At 48.1% G+C, this 22478-nt stretch overlaps 1 protein-coding gene across 13 annotated transcripts in view; it reads right to left on the bottom strand.

Moving 5' to 3' along the window:
• FBRSL1 (fibrosin like 1) overlaps positions 1-22478 on the bottom strand; it is a 610981-nt gene that overhangs the window by 29618 nt on the left and 558885 nt on the right. For 12 of the 13 annotated variants that reach the window (XM_070950588.1, XM_070950595.1, XM_070950590.1 and 9 more), the window contains 4 exons: positions 18727-19123; positions 17335-17591; positions 12449-12609; positions 5567-5617 (listed from right to left, as the gene is read on the bottom strand). In XM_070950588.1, coding sequence (XP_070806689.1) covers positions 5567-5617; positions 12449-12609; positions 17335-17591; positions 18727-19123 — 866 coding nt within the window. The remainder of the gene's footprint in view (positions 1-5566; positions 5618-12448; positions 12610-17334; positions 17592-18726; positions 19124-22478) is intronic. The other variant, XM_070950589.1, reaches the window with a different exon arrangement.

Here is a 22478-nt window from a genome sequence, read left to right as displayed (position 1 = left end):
CCCTTCTTTTCTCTCCTTCCCTGTCCTTCCCTTCCTTTCTTCCTTTTCTCCCCCTTTCCTTTCCTTCTCTCCTTCTCTCCCTCCCTCCCTCCTTTTCTCCCCCCTCCCTCCCTCCTTTTCTCCCTCCTTCCTTCCTTTTCTCTCCCTCCCTTCTTTTCTCCTTCCCTGTCCTTCCCTTCCTTTCTTCCTTTTCTCCCCCTTTCCTTTACTTCTCTACTTCCCTCCTTCTCTCCCTCCCTCCCTCCTTTTCTCCCTCCCTCTTCCTTCTCTCCCTCCTTCCTTCTCTCCCTCCTTCCTTCTCTCCCTCCCTCCTTTTCTCCCTCCCTCTTCCTTCCTTTTCTCTCCCTCCCCCCTTTTCTCTCCTTCCCTGTCCTTCCCTTCCTTACTTCCTTTTCTCCCCCTTTCCTTCTCTCCTTCCCTCATTCTCTCCCTCCTTCCTTCCTTCTCTCCCTCCCTCCTTCCCTTCTCTCCCACCCTCCTTCCTTTTCTCTCCCTCCCACCTTCCCTCTGTCCTTCCCTTCCCAATTTCTACTGAAGCAGCAGTTCTGCAGCCACTGAGGCTCTTTCGACATAAGCCAAGATGATTTCACTTGACCACTTTTCTCCAAGTGGTTGGCCCTCGCAAGCCTCCCGCAGAACAGCCCTCCTTTAATCTTCATCCCCCGCTCCCGATTCACACGGGGCCAAGCCAAGAAGCCCAAACTTTTACCCAACCACAACTCGCTCTGCTTTGACGCTGCTGTTGATGCAGCCAGCAGAGAAAACGGACTGATAGAAAACAAGGAAGGCAGGAAGTTCTGGACTGAGAGGGGCAAGATGCCCACGAGATTAAAAGATGTGGAGGAGTGTCTGTTTTTGAGAACTCCTGGCCGTCTTTCTCAGCCAAGTTCTCTGCAAGCCAGAACGTTCAAAGGTCTCCTGCTTGTGCAGAGGGCTGGACTAGAAGACCTCCAAGGTTCCCTTCCAACTCCCGTTATGTTGCAGTTCTGTTAAGCTAGCTTCTCTCATACGGTTGTAAAAAAAAAAAGAGAGAGGGATATCTTTGAGATAAGCTCTCGGAGATGACATTGTGCAGTTTTATTGGCAGCGAAACTGAAGTGTTTTGACACTGTCTTCCTGTGTGATGTTCTTTTTGTTTTTCCCTTCAGCCTCCCAAGGTTAGTCTACAGCCTTGGGCTTCCCTCCAGAGGTAGTCTCCCGTTCAAGGACGATCTGTGGCCAATTCCAGAAACATCCAAGGTTGTCTAGGCGTTGCCAGCTACCAAAGCCCATCCAAGTAAAGTAACAGAAATGAAACAATGTCAGAGCTGTCACGATCAGCCTTGTCTGGCCAACCAATGTCCTCGAGATTAACAATAACAATAACAATAATAGTAATAATAATGATGATGATGAGTATATCTTAAGAAGGTACTTGGTTGATACCTAGGACGCTGGCAGCAACCCGTATCAACCATTAGCACCGGTCAATGGTATTTGTGATGCATTTTTGAATGTTCAGTTGATGGAGTTTCATGTTTAATGAATAAAGTAAATAATAATAATGATGAATAATAACTCCCGAAGTCTACAGTTTATTGACATCGTGGTACCAGGAGATGCCAGAGTCGAAGAAAAAGAACTGGGAAAAAAAATCACAAAATATTGCGACCTGGGCGATCGAAACTACACGGCTATGGACGAAACATATAACAGTGATACCCGTTGTCATCAGGGCACTTGGTACCATGTCCAAGAATTTTACAAAACACATCAAGAAATTGCAGCTTCTTGCAAGAACACCAGCGGAACTGCAAAAAACTGCGCTACTCGGAACATCGTAAATTTTAAGAACGTACTTGGTTGATACCTAGGACGCTGGCAGCAACCCATATCAACCATTAGCACCAGTCAATGATATTTGTGATACATTTTTAAATGTTCAGTTGACCGAGTTTCATGTTTAATGAATAAAAGTTTATAATAATAATAAATCACTGAAGATTAGACCAGAGGTGAGTTTCAGCAGGTTCTGTCCAGTTCTGGAGAACCAGTAGCGGAAATTTTGAGTAGTTCGGAGAATCGGTAGTAAAAATTCTGACTGGCCCCAACCCCCATTTATTCTCTGCCTTACAAGTCCCAGCTGATCGGGAGGAAATGGGGATTTTGCAGTATCCTTCCCCCGGAGTGGGGTGAGAATGGCGATTTTACAGTATCCTTCCCCTGCCACGCCCACGAAGCCAAGCCCACAGAACCGGTGGTAAAAATTTTTGAAACCCACCACTGGATTAGACCAATTACCAGAAGGAAAATACACTTCTCAGCAAAAATAAAAATAAAAATAGCCATTTGGGATAAATGTCTTCCTGAAGGCTTGCAACGATGGATGGAAAGGCCCTCTGCACTCACCAAGTCCATTAACCTTAAAATATAGATAATTCTTCAAAAGCATATCTAAAATCTTTAGGGCAGAGGGGCTCACCACGAAGAACCAGAAATCCGTAGATCTGTTACCAAATTCTTCCAAGTCGGGGGAAGGGAACAATGATTAAATGCACAACTCAAGAGTGTAATTGTATTAAGTCGATTGCATTTTAACAGAACGCAAACGCAAATGTAGATTTATGTTGCTCTCCCTTGTTCCTTTTATGGGCTGTCTGTCTTTCCGTGTGTCACGGCAAGGCCAAGGAGGAATTTCGGCGTGAATTATGCATGAAGGGTTTTCAAGTTTTCGAAGTCTAACCGGTTCCTCAAAAGTAGGTTTTGGAAATCTGCAGCTCCTCATAAACTGTTGTGGCCCACATGTGGCCAGCAGAGCTGGCAGCAGAGTCAGACAGTGAACATGGGCCAGTCCTGGGGGCTGGGGAAAGCTCGGACGAGGGCTCTGCGTCGGAGGCAGAGAGGGAGCTAGACAACAGTGAGGCAGAGGAACAGCTGGAGCCCGTTCCCAGTGTGCACATACACAGAGCTGCTAGAAGACAAGAACAACTAAGAAAGCAGGGTTGACTTGGGAGTATTGGCCCCTCCCATAAGAAACAAAAGAGGAGCGAACGGGGAGGGGGATTTTGCAGGAAACAATTCGTTCGTTTGGCCGTTTCAAGAGTGGGAAGATCTGTCTGTGACTCTGTGCCACGTTTTGCCTTGCCCTGCATTTGGAAACTAAGTTACCTGGCAGCCTTCCAAGCAAGATAAGGTCTGTGTTGATAAATATTCCTCTGAAAGACTGTTTGCCAGGCCTTGCTGACTGTGAATGTAAGGAATTCACAGTCGTGTAAATAAAAGGGGTTTTGCCGGGACCAAGACTCTGCTTCCTGCTATTTAAGAGAGCCTAGGTCAGAACCAGTGGTGAAATCCAATTTTTTTTATTACTGGTTCTGTGAGCGTGACTTGGTGAGCGTGATGTGGCTTGGTGGGTTTGGTGGGCATGGCAGGGGAAGGATACTGCAAAATCCCGATTCCCACCCCACTCTGGGGCCAGCCAGAGGTGGTATTTGCCGGTTCTCCGAACTGCTCAAAATTTCCGCTGCTGGTTCTCCAGAACCGTCAGAACCTGCTGGATTCTGGTCAGAACATAAACTGGGATATAACACTGAGGTTTGTCCTAAAGATTTTTTTTTTTATTCCAAAAGGAAACTGGACTTTCTTAAGTGTTTTCTTCCAAAACCTTTCACTTCTCATCCCAAGAAACTACTTCTTCTGAATGCACCATTGCGTCCTTCACTTTAGAACTAAAAAGCTTCTTGGGTGAAGAGATACATAAAACTTTGTGGTAACTCACAAGAGGGAACGCTGCTTTGAAAAAAAATGCAGAAGAGAAGAAAAATCTGGACGTCGCTTATGAAAACGTGACGTTTGCCCACTTTTATTTATGAATAGAATTCTCTACCAGAGGCTCAAATTCGGTAAGCATCCTGCAAATTCCATACCATTTTTTCCCCTTCATTTGTCAAACACATCGTCCTCATCTGGGTCAGCCAACTTTCTGCTTTATATAAACCTGCCTTCGGCTGGCAGTTCACTTAATCTCAAATATGTAGGGCTCCAAGGAATAGTTTGATAGCCGTTCAATTGACTATGGTCATAAGCTTGCCTTCCGGACTCAGTATGGAAAATCAGATGTATATATAATAAAATCAATAAAATATTAAAAAAAAAAAAAAAAAAAAGGAAAATCAGATGTCAAGTCCCAGGATATTAACCTTTTCTGATTCGCTATTTCGGAGGGGGGGGAGGAATTTCTGGATGAGCCCCAATTCAAAGTCTGAAGTGCTAGAAAGAGATTGATGGATGACCTGCCCGAAGGGAATGTCTCCAGGGGGAAAAAAAACACGAAACACATCAGAGATTAGATACGAAACAGAACCTCTCAGAGCGAGGAAAGGCAGAACGAATTGGGAACGTCCAAGAGAAGGAAAGGAGTTTTACAATGGCTAAATCGACTGTTTTAATCGAGGGGAAAAAAATGCAAATACTTTTATTTCTACTTGGAAACCGCTTCTGGACTTTGTGGTTGTCGTGAGAAAAAAAAACTTTGATTTTGGGTTTTACCGATTGGATAGATTTGTGGTCATTGAAATGGCTAGTTTATATTGTTATGTAAAAGTAGAATAGAATAGACTAGCAGAGTTGGAAAGGACCCTGAAGATTTTCTAGTCCAACCCCCTCCTTAGGCAGGAGACCCTACACCACTTCAGACACTTTATCCAACATCTTCTTAAAAACTTCCAGTGTTGGAGCATTCACAACTTCTGCAGGCAAGTTGTTCCACTGATTAATTGTTCTAACTGTCAAGAAATTCCTCCTTAGTTCTAAGTTGCTTCTCTCCTAGATTAGTTTCCACCCATTGCTTCTTGTCCTACCCTCAAGTCAAGTCAAGCTTTGGAGAATAGTTTGACTCCCTCTTCTTTGGGGCAGCCCCTGAGATATTTAAAGACTGCTATGTCTCCCCTAGTCCTTCTTTTCATTAAACTAAACACAACCCAATTCCAGCAAACCTTCTTCATATGTTTTAGCCTCCAGTCCCCTAATCATCTTTGTTGCTCTTCCTTGCACTTTTTCTAGAGTCTCCACATCTTTTTTACATTGTGGCGACCAAAACTGAATGCAATATTCCAAGTGTGGCCTTACCAAGGCTTTATGAAGTGGTATTAACACTTCAGGTGATCTTGATTCTATCCCTCTGTTTATGCAGCCTAGAACTGTGTTGGCTTTTTTGGGAGCTGCTGCACATGGCTGGCTCATATTTTGATGTTTGATGTTAATGCCTTATTCTACTGCACCAAAAGGAGTCGGATGCCTTCCCCCCCGCCCCCGTTTTCCTTTTTTCTTTCCCTCACTTTTCCTACGATTTACTTTTGCATTTTCTTTGTACGCTATATTATAAACTAATTAAAGAAAACTATTAACACCAACAACTCCTTTATAATAAAAACTGCTCCAAGAATGAAAATAACTGTGTTTTTTTTTAAATTATTCTTTTCTTGATCCTAAATAAAAACCCACGCATCAAAAACAGGTAAGGAAAACGTCAAAACACGGAACAAACGCCACACTTTTTAAGAATATTAAAAAATAAAAGGGCACTTACGTTGGAATGTCGAAAGTAAGGATTCTCAAGTTTGGGAGCGTACTTGTCGAACTGGAAAAAAAAAACAGAAAGTCGGAGAAAAGTTGGTTGGTTTGGTATAAGCCTTGGAAGGCAGTTGAAGTATAACCGAACATACAGTAGGAGGAGAAGGAGGTGGGGTAATTCATAGATACGGTGGAAGTGGGTGGCTAGTACAGGAAGTCCTCGAGTTACGGCCACAAAGGGGCTCAAAATTTATGTTGCTAAGTCAAACATTTGTTAAGTGAGCTTTGCATTATATGGCTTTTCCCGGCACAGTTCTTAATTGAAGCACTGCCCTTTGTTAAGTTAGTCAACCGGTTGTTAAGTGAATCCCCATGGACTTTGCTTGTCAGAAGGACGCAAAAGCGGATCACGTGATCCCTGGCAGGTTGCAACCGTTGTAAACATGAGCCAGTTGCCAAGCATCTGAATTTTGACCGTGTGACCGCGAGGGGGGGGGCGCGTAAATGTGAAAAATGATCCTGCAGCAGGTCACTAAATGAACTGTGTTTCAATTTGCATTTTTAAAGGGCCTCTTTTTAGCAAAGCACAAGACTTCCTTCCTGATCTAGAACAGGGGTGTCAAACTCAAGGCCTGGGAACCGGATCTGGCCTGTGGGGTGCTTAGATCTGGCCCATGGGGGCCGCCCTGGAAACAGCGAAGGACCGGTCCGCGGTGCCTCTGCCAGCGAAAACGGAGCTCGGGAAGGCTCCTGGTGGGTCCTCCCAAGCTCCGTTTTCACTGGCAGAGGGTTGCAGGAGGCCGTCGCAGCCGAAAACGGTGCTTGGGAGCCCGTTTTTGCTGACGGAGCGCTTGGGCCACCAACACGATTGATGTTGAGCTGGCCACGTCCCCCCGGCCTCCGCGAGGTCAAACACAACCCTGATACGGCCCTCAATGAAATCGAGTTTGCCACCCCTGATCTAGAAAATCAATGGGACATGGGGGTGAAGGTATTGGACTAGGAGTGGGGAGACTCAGGTCTCGTTCCCACCCCCGTATTCTAGTCTCCCCTTTTTAGCCAGAAGCTTGTTGGGGGGGGGTCTTTGGGACAGGCAATCAGTCAACAGCCACAGTGCTATAACAGGTAGCACCGTAGTCCTTGCCTTACGACCGCAATTGAGCCCAAACTTTCCGTTGCGAAGCTGGACAGTTGTTAAATGAGTTTTGCCCCATTCGATGGCTTTTTAGTAACAGTTACAGAGTTGGAAGGGACTTAGGAGGTCATCTAGTCCAACCCTCTGGCTCACGCAGGAGACCTGTACTAGGGACTCGAATCACCAAACTGCCGACCTTTCTGATCGACAAGCTCAGTGTCTTAGCCACTGAGCCACCTAGTCAGATTTTCTTGCCACCGTTAAGTGACTCTCTCGGTCGTTTGAGTTAGTGACGCGATTGTTCAGTGAATCTGGTTCGCCCGACGAGTTTGTTAATCGGAAAGTTGCAAACCCCCCCAAAAAAACCCCCTGACCCCGGGATGCTGCAACGGTCATAAATCTGAAGCAGTTGCCAAGCGTCTGAAGATTGACCACGTGACCACAGGGACCTTGCAGTGGTCAGCCTAAACAAAGAAGGTGGCCAAAATCAGAGTTTTTGTGCCCGTCCAACCCGTGGCGGATCTTCAACCCTCTGTATTTTTAATTCGGCGATTTGATCTCCCCGCCGTGCTCGGTTTGACCTGAACACCCCTCCTCCCCTCATTAGTATTCCAATCACGTCCCGAGAACAATTAACCCTCAAGCAGGCAGAAGAGATCCTACCATGGGAAGAAAGGGTTCTCCCTAAAATGCAGCCCCCTCCTGCCCCCGGCCAAATTGTCACGCTCCCTCGTGCGTCCTCCGCCATCGTGCTGGAGCGCAGATTTGCAATTGGGTTAATTACAGTGATTACCGGAGTCATGTACCCTTCAGTGTAAATACCCAGAAATTACTAAAACATGTGCAGCTGGTGGTGATTTTTTTTCCCCCTGCTAACCGTTCCGGCGTTCGGATTAATAAACTTGCGGAAGGGAAGATCGGGAAAATCAGACATCGCAAGGAAAGACGGGGGCACAATTGTGTGTGTGTGTATGTGTGGGTGGGTGGGTTTAACGCTCTTCGTCCCACATCCGCGGGGCGTGGGTGGCGCAAAGGGAATCAGGTGACCGAGTTCTTAAAAATCTCAGGCTGGGCCAGCTCTCCAGTGAAAACACCGAGCTTGTTGTGGTAACTTGGGAGGAGGGAAGAAAAATGGGCCTTGGGCAGCGTTCAAAACACCTGAAGGCGCTTTGAGGGCGGATGAAAACTGTTCTTTGTTCTTGGGTTAAGCGGATTAGTGCCGCCAAAGGGATGACAAGGCGGGAGAAGAAAGGATAAAGTGTCATTTCCCACGGGTTGGCTCTCCCCCAAATGAAGGAGGCTGGGAAAATAATAATAATAATAACAATAATACAGAGAGTTGCAAAGCCAGAACCCTGTTTCAACACCGTTGGGAAGAGATGTTGAGCTTAGCCTTTGCTAAAGGCAGGACTGAGGAAGGAGCCTAATGCGTTTATTTAGTTACCGGGAGTCCTCGCTTAATGACAATTGAGACCAAAAGTTCTGTGGCTAAGCGAGAGGGTCGTTAAGTGAGTTTTGTCCCGTTTTACAGGGAACTAACAAAGAGAAGGATGGGATGTGTGTGCGATATGATAGCAGCCTTCCAGTACTTGAGGGGCTGTCTCAGAGAAGAGGGTGGAAACTCATCAAGGAGAGAAGCAAGTTAGAACTAAGGAGAAATTTCCTGACAATGAGAACCATTAATCAGTGGGACAACTTGCCACCAGAAGTTGTGAATGCTCCAACACTGGGAGTTTTTAAGAAGATGTTGGACGACCATTTGTCTGAAGTGGTGTAGGATTTCCTGCCTGAGCGGGGGGGTTGGACTAGAAGACCTCCAAGGTCCCTTCCAACTCTGTTATTCTATATGAAGGACCTATTGTGGAGTGGGTTGACCTGTTCTCCAAAGCACCTGAGGGCAGGAGAAGAAGAAATGGATGGAAGATCACTAAAAAGAGAGATCCAAGCTAGAATTAAGGAGAAATTTCCTGACGGTGAGAATAATTCACTAGTAGAAGGGCTTGCCTCCTGAAATTGAGAGTGCTCCAAAGAAGAGATTGGACGGTTTTGTCTGAAATGGTATAGGACCGTGATGGCGAACCTGTGGCATGTGTGCCACAGGTGGCACGCGGAGCCATATCTGTGGGCACGTGTGCATTGCCCTAGCTCAGCTCCAGCATGCATGCGTGTGTCGGCCAGATGATTTTTGGGCGTTCTGGCCATTTCTGGCCTCCAGAGGGCCTCTGGGTGGTTGGGGAAGGCAGTTTTTTGCCCTCCCCAGGCGCCTAGAAACCCTCTGGAACCTGGGGAGGGCGAAAAAACAGGCCTTCTGGTCCCACCGGAAGTTGGCAAATGGGCCATTTCCAGCCTCCAGACGGTCTCCAGGGGGGTAGGGAAGGCCATTTTCGCCCTCCCCAGGCTCCAAGAAAGCCTCTGGAGCCTGGGGAGGGCAAAAAACCTAATGGGCCCACCGGGCCATCACGTGCCAAAAGTGGAGGGGAGCATGGACCAGGGGTGAAGCCCATTGAATTATGGGTGTGGGCACGCATGCACACGACCTCCCCCCCTGCTTACTCCGCTTTTGGCACGCGACGGCAAAAAGGTTAGCCATCACTGGTATAGGGTCTCCTTCACGGGGGGGGGGGGAGTCGGACTACAAGACCTCCAAGGCCCCTTCCAATTCTGGTATTCCGTTATTCTAAATACACAGTTATTGCTGTGAATTTTTTTTTTAAAAAGTCAAAGGATGGGAGAAGTGTCCCATTGAGTCAAAGAGCTGCTGTGTTTCCGACCAACAATTTGGAACTCATCCATAACTGGCTGTGACATTTTGGGGGGAAAGCAGGAAGTTGCTAGTGGGTGGGCGACAGCATGCTACAAAATCCGCACAACTCCGCTAGCCGGCTTCTTTGGAAGGAAATGTTAAAATAACCCCGAATCCCTGAATTAGTCTTTCAGCCGTGCCATAAACAAACAGACTGCCACACAGCCTGGTCAGTGTTGAAAAGTACAGACACTTATTGATGGGGGCCTTGGCTTCCCTCAAGTCAAATATTAACATTCGGGAGTGAAACAAATGTTCCCACCGCTACTGGGTGGTACCGATTTGGACAGCCATGAAGCGAAGAATATATTTTCACGGGCAGCTGAATTATTATGGCGGGATGAGAGGCCGAATGAAAAGAGGAAGGCGGCTGTTCTGGAGCGAAGGACGTTCTAAGGGGTTGCGGGTTTTTCCCGACACGCAAAACGCCTTTTGGCCATTAAAGGCTCTCTCTTCGTTTGGCTCGTCTGATTCTCGTCTTGCTTAGAACAAAAGGGTCGGAAGGGACCTTGGAGGTCTTCTAGTCTAACTTCCTACTCGAGCAGGAGACCCTAGAGCAGGGGTGACAAACTCAATTTCGTTGAGGGCCGCATCAGAGTTGTGTTTGACTTCGAAGGTGGCTGGAGTGGGCGTGTCCAGCTGGACATCACTCGGGTCGGGGGGCGCCTGAGCGCTCTGCCAGTGAAAACAGGCTCCCGAGCTCCATTTTCGGCTGCGACGGCCTCCTGCAACCCTCTGCCAGTGAAAACGGAGCTCGGGAAGGCCGCGAGCAGCCCTCCTGAGCTCCGTTTTCGCTGGCAGAGGCACCATGGGCTAATCCTTTGTGGTTTCCAGGGCGGCCCCACGGGCCAGATCTAAGCACCCCATGGGTCAGATCCGGCCCCTGGGCCTTGAGTTTGACACCCCTGCCCCAGACCATTTCAGACAAATGGTTGTCCAGTCTCTACTTGCAAACTTCCAGTGATGGAGTACCCATAACTTCGTTCCACTGGTTAATTGTTCTCACTGTCAGGAAATTCCTCCTTAGTTCTAGGTTGCTTCTCTCCTTGATGAGTTTCCACCCGTTGCTTCTTGTCCTACCCTCAGGAGAATAGGTTGGGCCCCCTGTTTTGTGGCAGCCCCTCAAATATTGGAACACTTGCTGTCATGTCACACTAAGTGTTAGACTAGACAAGTGATGGTTAACCTTTTTGTTGTCAAGTGCTCAAAGCGCATGCATGTGCGAATGCACGCGCGTGTGGCCGGACTCCCAAAATGCAATGCGAGCACTTCCCGTGCATGTGTGCACGTCGCACTGCATCCGCGCATGTCCCCCATGCATGTGCCCAGCCCCCCTGTGCATACGCCTCGGCCCCCATGCGCCCCGTTTTGGCTTCCAGGTTGATGCAGGAGGCTTCCCAGGCCCAAAATGGGGCATAGGGGGGCCTCGCTTGGCAGCTTCGCGCGGCACCCCCTCGCCCCATTTTGCCTTCCAGGTTGGTGCGAGAGGCTTTCCAGGCCCAAAACAGGGTGCATGTGAGGCGCACGTGAACCCCCCCAAATGCAATGCGAGTGCCCCCCACACATGCGTGCACGTGTCCCATGCATGTGCCCCGTCTGCTGTGTCTGCACGACAGAGACTCCAAGACCAGCTGGCCGGCGGGAGGTGCGCGCACATGCGTGGTGGCGCTGGGCTGGGGTGATGGCTGACGTGCCAGGCGACATGGCTCCGCGTGCCACTTCGGCCATGCGTGCCGTAGGTTCGCTATCATGGGACTAGACATATCTAAACGCCCACGTCTGCCTTAGTAGAAACCCTGATACCACTCCCCCACCCCTCCCGCCTGCAAACAGATAAAATGAAGGTCGTAACTAAGAAACAGCAGTAGCCAATTACTCCCACATTTGTTTGTGGCAAAAAGCTGCAACCGCAACCGTGTCTTAAAAAGCAACGCATCCTTGGGCAAGCAGGAGAACAGTTTGGGACATCCTTCGGGCTCAACCAGATGTATTTCTACCGATCCACCCGTTTGGGGAAAGGGGTACGCACCAGGGGAGGTGCAGAGTGCGGCTTCTGGGACAGGCTGGACGGGCAAGGAGTGATTGTGTGTTGATGGGTGTGGTGGTGAGTGTGGTGGTGCTCCACTCTCAGCATCGGCACCAGACCAAGCGAGCCACCAGTCCTGTCCGCAATCTGAATCAAAAACCGATTGTTCAGTTCTTGTCTAAGCAGCTCGTGATCTAGAAGAGCAGGGAGAAGGAAAGAGACAGAGAGAGAGAGAGGGAGGGAGGGAGGGAGAGAGAGGGAGGGAGAGAGAGAGGGAGGGAGGGAGAGAAAGGAAGGGAGGGAGGGAGGGAGAGGGAGAGAAAGGGAGGGAGGAAGGGACGGAGGGAGAGAGAGGGAGGGAGGGGGAGGGAGAGAGAGGGAGGGAGGGAGAGAGGGAGGGAGGGGGAGGGAGAGAAAGGGAGGGAGGAAGGGACGGAGGGAGAGAGAGGGAGGGAGGGGGAGAGAGGGAGGGAGGAAGGGAGAGAAAGGGAGGGAGGGAGAGAAGGGGAGGGAGAGAGGGAGGGAGGGAGAGAGAGGGAGGGAGGGAGGGAGGGAGAGAGAGAGGGAGGGCGGAAGGGAGAGAAAGGGAGGGAGAGAGAGAGAGGGAGGGAGGGAGGGAGGGAGGGAGAGAGAGAGGGAGGGCGGAAGGGAGAGAAAGGGAGGGAGAGAGAGAGGGAGGGAGGGAGAGAGAGAGGGAGGGAGTGAGAGAGAGAGAGAGGGAGGGAGAGAAAGGGAGGGAGGAAAGGACGGAGGGAGAGAGAGGGAGGGAGGGGGAGAGAGAGAGAGAGAGAAAGAAAGAAAGAAAGAAAGAAAGAAAGAAAGAAAGAAAGAGAAACAAAGGAAGGAAGAAAGAAAGAAGACACCAGGGTGCAGCAGCCTGTGAGTTCCACAAAAAAAAAAAAAAACAAGACGTAAAATAATTCAAAATATTCACCTGGCATTCCCTATTTCTGCACGTCATGCTGTGATGGTTTTCTACGTGAGAACTCATTGGTGGAGGTAAGAGAGATGCCTGTGACAATGTACCAATCAGAATCCCCGAATGAGGCTGGCAATACATGATTGGTTGGTTGAATGATATCAACAGGCTGGTATCTAAAGAACAAGAGAGAATACAATGAGCCATCACAGTAGAAAACATTTGGGGAGGGGGGTTTTTTAAACAACATTCAGCCCCTTCCCACCGCCACCGACCAACCCCAGAGACCCCGAGGGTCATGACTGATCTTGCTTTCAAGGAGAACAAATTTGGGAGCCGAGAGAAGGGCAACCCAACATCCTCTCCCATCTCTTCTTCCAATCCCACCGACATTTCTGGAGGAACTTCATGCATGCAATGAAGAAGAGGTTGGGCCTCAAAGATCTACATGGTTTCTTGCAACTTTGGTTTCAGGTTGTGGGACAGATAATGTTGCATTGGTGAAGCCCATCAACCATATTATGTTTCGTGCCTTAAGGGGCCGGGGAAAAACAACTAAGTAATGGCTTCTCATATCTTTTTCTAGAAGTGGACTTCCCAAACCCAAACCCAAACTCAACCCCGCTCCCACAAAACCCTTGCATTTCAATCTTTCCAAAGCCACCCTTCAAAACCCTTCCAGATCATGCAAAGCCAACATCGCAAGCCCCGTTGAAACAAGAGATCTGAGAATCATCTCCCAAGGGATGGATAAAAGCCATGAAGATTCCTCAAAGCTGTTTGGACCTTGTGAAGACCAGATTTCTTACGTTGCTGGGAATACCCGGTTGAAATATGAATGTGACGTGACATTGGGTTGCAATGAGGTTGTTCCTAAGTCTCCTTCTGGACAACAGACAAGTTTCATTGCTTGGATTTTTGGTTTTTCCAAAATGATCCAACAATGTGGATTGGAAGCATCCGATCGTGCCAACGGACAAATGCCAGAGACCTGAATGGTGCATTGGAGTCAAATTAAATGATTTAGGCTGGGTCAGAACCAATTCTCAGGGACCTTCCTCGCTGAAGCAAAGTTGAGAGATTTGAGGAGGTGAACAGGAAATGGATTATTATTAAAGTAGCACAATTTGGTGGGTATCTTAATTAGTAGCAGCTTTGCAGGGTTCTAGACCAGGGGTCTCCAACCTTGGCAACTTTAAGACTTGTGGACTTCAACTCCCAGAGTTCCCCAGCCAGCTTTGTCCACAAATCTTAAAGTTGCCAAGGTTGGAGACCCCTGGTCTAAACTGAGGACTTGGTCATCACCTGCTATCTGATCCAAATTCAGTGCTAGAATCCCTGAGCTCAAAGAAATGAAGGAGACATCTTATCCAACCTTACTCAGGAGTGGAAAGCCCTGATAGAGGGGTCATCCAGTCTCTATCTCAAAATTTCTGTTAAAAAAAACCCTTGTCTTTTCTCTAAATTGGTTCCACCAGTGAAGTTTTTTCTTTGGAGGTCAGACAGAACCCTTTAACTGTTCCTCGTTGCCCAACTCTTGAGTTGTCCCACTGAATCGTAAGGTTCTGAGAAGCAGCTCTGGATGAACAAATTCAGTTCAATGTCTTTCTTTACTTAAGTCTCCGGAACTGAAGGAAAACATATCGTCATGCCTGAATTTGATTGGGGTGTGGGATTGTTTGTATCCTTGGGCATTCTGACATGCATTCATGTCAGAATGCCCAAGAGCCGTGGTGGAACATTGGTTAGAGTGCAGTACCACAAGGCTACTTCTGCTGCCTGCCGGCTGCCTGCAATTTGGCAGTTCGAATCTCACCAGGCTCACGGTTGACTCAGCCTTCCATCCTTCCGAGGTGGGTAAAATGAGGAGACCCAGATTGTTGGGGGCAAGAGGCTGACTCTGTAAACTGCTTAGAGAGGGTTGTAAAAGCACTATGAAGCGGTTTATAAGTGCTATTGCTATTGCATTCAGCTTGACACAGTTTGGAGCTGAAGGGAGGATGGAGCGTTCAGTCAAAACAGCACTTCTAACTCATGAGTCAACCACATTCCAATGTCTGGCTGGCTGACCGGAGGAGGAGGAGGAGAGAGGCCTCCGAGCAACCAGCTCCCACTTGGGTTGGACAACGTGACAGTTTGTTTTGGAAACTTGAGAAAACTGAAACTTATATGGTGGTGAAAAGCCTGGGAACTTTAGTACTGGCTTTTCACCAGTAGCGCCAAGATGATGTATCTAAATGAATTTGTTCTTTGAGGAAAAGCAATGCCTTGGCGTTCGATTTGTGATGGATGCATTACTTGGACACATATTTTTAAAGAAGACAGGTCCTATGGAGATGGGAGCTACACAAGTTTCAGGCTACAACATGGCGACGGTCGCTTTCTTTTCTTATTCCCTATCTGTTGAATTAAAAACCTTCCAAGGAGCAAATGAGAGAAGCCCAAAAGCATCACTGCTATTAGCAGTTATAAATCTCTCTTCCAACCTCCTCTTTCTCACTTCTTTAACTAGCTTTGCATAGGAAATAGGAGAAGGTGTTGGCCTACATGTGCAGCTACTTTAATCCCCATGTAATTTTGTTTTCTTCCTTTGCTCTACACACACACACACACACTTTTGGTTGGTGTTTTAGGATTGTTGTTTGTTTGTGTGTGTGTGTGGATTTCACCATTAATCCGAATGGGTGAATTATAGAGTCAAAGGCCAGATCAAAAGGGGGCCTTTAACAGGGAGAAATCCACCAGAGATCCCAGCTGCTGAAGGAACAGATGTAAACTAATGGGAAACTATAAAGGGGATATTTCAGGGCACCAAGAGCCCTGAAATGAATCTGTACTTCAGAAGATGCAGAGAATGATTCAAATCTTGCGAATGTTAAATAAATAAAAGCTTTGCTTCATCCAGGTGTCCAGCTTTATAAAGGGAGTACATGCCCAAAATCTGGAACACGGGGAAATAATATTATTGCATGGGTGAATGTTTATTGCCTACGTTTATTTGCCTTCTAGAGGAAGGACTGCTGTCCACCAAGACAATTTTTTTTTTTTCATATTTCCTAGTTTAGCCGTGCTTCGTAGGTAGGCTCAATCCTGAATTTTCTCTTGTCCTGCTAAGGACAGAAATGTCATTTGCATACGTTGATTAATTCCCAACTGAGAATGTTATTGAGGAATTTTATTTTATTTTTTTGCATCCATAAATGAATAACGATGAGCGCTGGGTCTCTATTTTCCCACAGTGATGAGGGACATAAAATCAGTGTTTGCCGGAAGAATTTTTGCAGCTGGGAAGGAATTATCTAAAAAGGGACATGCGGTTAAAGCTTTTTTTTTTTTTTTTTTTTAAATTAATGGTCCATTTACTACTAAAGATGAAACTTGCATGTTAGGTATAATAGGAGAATTCTATGAAAAATGGCGTCTCTGCCTCATAACTTTTCCACTTCGGTTTTCCCCACATATGCTTGAACTTTATGGCTCAAATCCCAATTCCCATCTTGGCTAGGAAGTTCCCCACATCTGGAGGATATCAGATTTGATTCACTCCTATTTTATAATTCCATGGGGCTAAGCATTTCTCAGCCCCGGCAGAACGCTGCTATTTATTTGGGGCAGAGGCTGAGACTCAAACAAAAAAAGGATGGGCAGGGTGAAACATTTAACTCAAAAGAGATTGTTTTTCAGCCACTGTGGGGTTAAAAGGTAAAGGTTCCCCTCGCACATATGTGCTAGTTGTTCCTGACTCTAGGGGGCGGTGCTCATCTCCATTTCAAAGCTGAAGAGCCAGCGCTGTCCGAAGACGTCTCCGTGGTCATGTGGCCGGCATGACTCAACGCCAACGGTGCACGGAACGCTGTTCCCTTCCCACCAAAGGTGGTCCCTATTTTTCTACTTGCATTTTTTACCTGCTTTCGAACTGCTAGGTTGGCAGAAGCTGGGACAAGTCACGGGAGCTCACCCCGTTACGCGGCACTAGGGATTCGAACCGCTGAACTGCTGACTTTTCGATTGACAAGTTCAGCGTCTTAGCCACTGAGTCATGGCATCACCTGTGGGGTTACTTCTGTTCAAAGAAATTGAGTGTCAACCCTGAAGCGAACCTGGCTGAGGCCATCTTTGTGGCTTCATGGTTGCCACGAGGCAAGAAGAGGGGGCAGGGAGGGGGGAAAATAGATAGCTGGGTTTTGCAGTCAAAACAAAAAGTTTTTCCTGTGAGAACCAAGGTCATTCTAACAGGTGGCTGAGAAGAGGAGGAGTGGAGTAACCAAGCAACCGGCCAGCACCTCTATTGGACAATGTGACTGATGACTTGGGGAAAGAGGGGAACTTCCACTGTTTAATTAGGTAAAAACCGTGGAAACTTTCAGAGCCGGTTTTCACCAGTTGTGCCAATATGATGTATCCAATAAATCTGTTCTTTGAGAAATCTACCTGCCTCCGAGTTCTGCTTTCAATGGGTGCGTTACTCAGAATGCTGACATTGAGTTTAAAATTCAAAAGGGGCCCTCATCTCTGCTCTCATTTTTCCTGTCTGGTTTTGATTCTTGTTACTGAAGGAGAAGGAATGGCAGAACCTGAAGGCAGAGTGAAAAGGGGGATCAGCCTAGAATCCCTACGTAGTCACAAGCGAACAACCTTCCTTGAATTCCATTGACCCCTCTCTAACTCCTCGCAGAAGCTGAGAAGATTCCCGTTCTCATTTCCTAGCATGAGTTGAGAAGATTCCTGTGCGTGGTCTTTTAGCAATAAAGCAGTTCAATTGGACCTTCGCATATGGAAGGTTGATCTTTGCGCCCAAAGGTTAGCTACATACTTGGAACCGAGGACTGAATCATGTACCTCTTTCAAAGTGGTGGCGGAACGTATCTCAGTGGAGAATCCAGAGAGCAGGTGGGACTTACCTGCAGGGTGTCCTGGGATCACAAGGCTGTTGGTGGGCAAGGCTGGAGGCGGGGGCGGCAGCGTGGGAGGGGTGGCGAACATGGCCGGATGATGCTGATGTTGGGACTGCGATCGGAGAGGGAAGTGTGAAGCAGCAAGGTTGGAGATGGAAAGGGGCACCACGGGGCCGGAGGAATGGTGGGGTGGGATCTGTGGGGAGAGAGAAAGGTGCTTGGGGAGGCTAATGCTTGTGGCGCTGCTGGCACTGCTGCTTCTGCTGTGAAGAGAAACAGAAGAGATGGGGTTGGGGAAAGAGAGAGAAGGAGAACATGGTTAGAGATGGACCAGGTAGACTACAAAATAACACCATAATTCTTGAAAGCATCCCAGCTCCCTATCCCCAAGAAAACAATGTTTTTGCAGTGTGTAGACTAGCCTTCTTCTCTTGACTTGAGGTTCTTCAAAATTAGAACTTCTGGACACTGTTGTTCCAGAACTCACAGAGAAATGCTCCTTCTGACAACTGAATTAGGCCCAGCATTAGCTGGATGACCTTAAGTCTCTTCTCTTCCTTGAACCTGCCTTCCAGTTCAATGCATCGGAGATCCATCACCATTCACCAACTTGACGTCCTTCATGATATTTTATCCTCTACTCTGGTGAACCATGATGTTCTGAGGTCTCTCCTCAAGAACAGAATGAGAAATATCCTCCACAACCTTTGGTCTTAAGATCACTCATTCTCCTTGGCGGTTGCCTCCTCTACCTTAATCATATCCCCCCGTCTAACAGACCCACCAGGAGCTGGGAGAACCTGGAGGTCCTTCAGGTTCTTAATGCTGTCAAAACTCATGTGATTTTCAAGTCCAGTGCATGGAGATGGAGAAGGGTTTGCAAACCAGAGAAAACGTTCACTGAAGTGTTCCTGCTCTCACAAACTTTGAAGGATTTGGGATAGGCATCCAGAAAATAATTGAACCACTGGCTGGAGGCCCTGATTAGGGGAGTTAAAAGACATTCCAGCTTAAGAGTTGATGTGGGGAAGGAAATGTTTGAAGTCAAATCCTTAAGTCCAGAGGTGGGATTCAGCCGGTTCGGGTTAACCGGTAGTGGCGACTGCGGGAGGCTCCGCTCAACCGCCCGGACGTAATGCACGCACACTCACATTTGCGAACCGGTAGGGAAGGTAAGTGAATCCCACCTCTGCTTAAGTCTATATGTGCCTTTCCCAAGAGACGTCAGACAACCCGGTGAATTTCTTGTAAATTGATGGATCAACGATAAAGAAATGTATCTGATCCATTCTCGGAGCAAATACAAACACACACACACACACACACACACACACACACACACACACACACAAAGGCTGCAGAGAAGAGAGCCTTCCAATCAACTTTGGCTGTTCCCACCTGATATTATTGATTCCGTTGTGGGCCACTTGGTGATGGACTTGGTAACCGAGAGGAGGGGGGATATGACTCGGCAGTTGTGTCCGAAGCTCGGGCAACAACTGAGGTTGCGACTGCGGCCGAGGCTGAGGTTGCGACTGAGGACGAGGCTGCGGCTGAGGGGTGAGCCTCGGAGGTGCTGGTGCTGGGATCGACGGTTCCTTTTTCAAGAGCGGGCTAGCCCGAGTGCTTGACGTGGGGACAGAAGAGCTGGATGTCACAATCGTCGTGGCAGGTGGCGGGCTGGAGAGGGGTAGAACGAACGGCAGGTCCGTGTTCAGTTCCTGGCTGCGTTCTAGCCCAGATACTTTAGGGAGGTTTCCTGCTTTTGTTTCGGTCTTGTCATTCGAAGTTGGACCTACGACGACAAAACGGGGTAAGGGGATAAAAGCAAAAATTTACACGCAAGGTTTTTTTTTTCTCAGCTCAAGGAAGGAAAATTATGGGTGGAGAATCCCGCCCTCCCCAGCTGGGAATGAAATCCTAACCCATATGGAGAACATCCCAGTGGTGAAATTGTGCGATCTGGTAGCGCCGGCTGCGGGAGGCTCCGCCCACCCGCCCGGACATCATCATGTCCCGTTTTTCTCCCTCTGCACATGCTCAGAAGGCTCTGTGGATGCGTGGAGGTGGTGCGCAGGAGCAGAGCGCACACGCTCAGATTTGTGAACCGGTAGTGAAGGTAAGTGAATTCCACCCCTGGAACATCCCGTTATTCAAACAAGGTTATTCTTCTTTTTGCTGTTGTTATTATTCCACTACAATGTCCTTTGCTTTCAACTTAAGATGGACCCCAGCAGTCCTCAATTCCTCAGAGTGTTTCGAAAGCAAAACTAAAACCAGAATGGATGCGGATTGAAGGTTTATTTGAAGGAAGAACCGTAAAAAAAGAAATTGATCAAGAAAGTTCTCATCATCTTCAAACTAGGAAAGTCCGCTTTCTACAAAATGGCTCACGTCTTCCACAGGTTAGGACAAACAACGCTACCACCAAAGAAGGGGGGGTGTGTCAACCTATTTTCCATAGCACCTGAAGGCAGGACAAGAAACAATGGATGGAAACTAATCAAGGAGAGAAGCAACCTAGAACTAAGGAGAAATTTCCTGACAATGAGAACAATGAATCAGTGGAACGACTTGCCTCCAGAAGTTGTGGGCGCTCCATCACTGGAGGCTTTTAAGAAGACACTGGACCATCACTTGTCTGGAATGGTACAGGATCTCTTGCTTGAGCAGGGGGTTGGACTAGAGCCATGACGGCAAACCTATGGCACGCGTGCCAAAGATGTCACGCGGCGCCATATTGGTGGGCATGTGAGCGTTGCCCTAGTTCAGCTCCTGCATGTTTCCAGCCTCTGGAGGCAGGTGGGGAAGGCTGTTTATGCCCTCCCCAGGCTCCTAGAAAGGCTCTGGAGCCTGGGGAGAGCAAAAAAATGGGCCTTCCAGTCCCACTGGAAGTCGGGAAATGGGCCATTTCCTCCCTCTGGAGTCTGGGAGGGCGAAAAAACAGGCCTACCAGGACCAACGTGCCAAAGGTGAGGGAGCGCGGGGGGGTTGCACCCGCATGTGTGGGGCGCATTGAATTATGGGTGTGGGCACATGTGCGCGCGACCCCTCCACGCTCCCCCTCTTTTGGCACAAAAAGGTTTGCCATCACTGGACTAGAGGATCTCCAAGGTCCCTTCAATTCTGCTGTTCTGTTCTAAACCTTCTCCTTCATTGTATGTACAAGAAGCTTAGCACTTCAGTATTATAGGTACAGAGCCATGGTGGTGCAGTGGTTAGAATGCAGCACTGCAGGCTAACTCTGCCCACTGCCAGGAGTTTGATTCTGAGCAGCTCAAGGTTGACTCAGCCTTCCAAAGGTCGGTAAAATGGGGACCCAGATTGTTGGGGGCAATATGCTGACTCTGTAAACCGCTTAGAGAGGGCTGTAAGGCACTGTGAAGCAGTATGTAAGTCTGCTATTGCTATTCCTTCCATCCTTCCCTCCTTCCTTCCATGCCTCCATCCTCCACGGTGCACAGCGGTTAGAATGCAGTATTGCAGACTGACTCTGCCCACTGTCAGCAGTTCGATCCTGACTGGCTCAAGGTTGACTCAGCCTTCCATCCTTCCGAGGTGGGTAAAATGAGGACCCAGATTGTTGGGGGCAATAGGTCTGTAAACTGCTTAGAGGGGACTGTAAGGCACTATGAAGCAGTATATTAAGTCTAAGGGCTATTGCTATTGCTACAGAACAGGGGAAAGCTCTAGAAACCTTGTTTACATTTGACAAGCCAAGTTCCTTTTTATTTTTATTTTTTTAGAGGGGGTCAATGTGAACCTCTTTGCAAAATAGGTTTGGGGCCAACTTGCTGTTAACTACATAAAGATAAATCACCTAACAGATGGTCTTTTCCCTTTTCCATCACTATAAGCCTGGAATAGCCCCAATGATGACTGGCTCTCTTAAACGTCTTGGAGGCTTTAAAAAAAAAAAAAAAATACACGACCAGAGCTTCTGGTTCCACCTTGGCATCTGATGGTCCCAATTTTGCATTCCTGATTTCCAGCCCAGTCCTAAACAAGCTGGCAATTCTACGGGAACCCTGCAAAGGCAGACGGTTCTGTTTATTTTTCCCCCAAGTTCTAGAGTAGTTAATTTCCATCGCAATAATACACTTGAGCTAATTTGCCAAAGACTCAGCAGTCAACTCCAATATTTCAACCTTAATTAAAGCTGGATTCACATCAGCTTCGGCTCTTTCCCTTCACAAGCAGGCTTGACAGTTATCATGAATTGTGTCTTGGCACAGCCTCCGTTAGGGATTAGATAAGGCTCTTTCCTTTTTTTTCCTAACTCAAGCAGACCACTTCGTTCTTCGTTATCTAACCATACTTCCCAGGAGGTGTTTCAATCAAGAATGACGTTGCCAAGATCGTTCCCCCCTCCACACTTGCAGGACAGATTTAGAATAGAGTAGAGCTGGAAGGGACCTTAGAGGTCTTCTAGTCCAGCCCCCCTGCTCAAGCAGGAGAACCTATACCCGTGATGGCGAACCTATGGCATGTGTGCCACAGCTGGCACCCGTAACCATATCAGTGGGCACGTGAGCTCAGCTTCCAGGGGGACTAGAAGTTGTCAAACGGGCCATTTTTGGCCTCCAGAGGGGTGGGGAAGGCTGTTTTTGCCCTCCCCAGACGCCTAGAGAGGTCCTGGAGCCAGGTGAGAAAGAAAATCGGGCCTACTGGGCCATTGTGTGCCAGGAGTGGGGTGAGAATTAGAATTAGCCTAGAATTATGGGTATGAGCACGCATGCGCTCGACCCCCCCACCCCCCTTCCTGGCACGCGATGGCAAAAAGGTTAGCCATCACCGACCTATACCATCTCACACAAGTGACTGTCCAATCCCTTCTTAAAAGCCTTTAGCGATGGAGCGCCCACGATTTCTGGAGACAAGCTGGTTAATTACCCTCACTACTAGGAAGTTTCTCCTTCATTCTAGGTTGCTTCTCACTTTGGTTAGCTTCCAACCATTGCTTCTTGTCCAGCCGTCTGGTGTTTTGGAGAATCATTTGACCCCCTCCCCCTTCTTTGTGGCAGCCCTTCAAATACTGGAATACTGCTGTCATGTCACCTCTAATTCTCCTTTTCTTTAGACTAGCCGTGGGGTCGGCAACCTTAAACACTCAAAGAGCCACAAAGGTCCTAACCCGGAAACCCCCGTTC

This window comes from Pituophis catenifer, unplaced genomic scaffold (assembly GCF_029215685.1).
Source record: "Pituophis catenifer annectens isolate HBS135680 unplaced genomic scaffold, rPitCat1.0.hap2 SCAF_10, whole genome shotgun sequence".
Taxonomy (NCBI): Eukaryota; Metazoa; Chordata; class Lepidosauria; order Squamata; family Colubridae; genus Pituophis; species Pituophis catenifer.
This window is presented reverse-complemented; position numbering and strand designations above follow the sequence as displayed.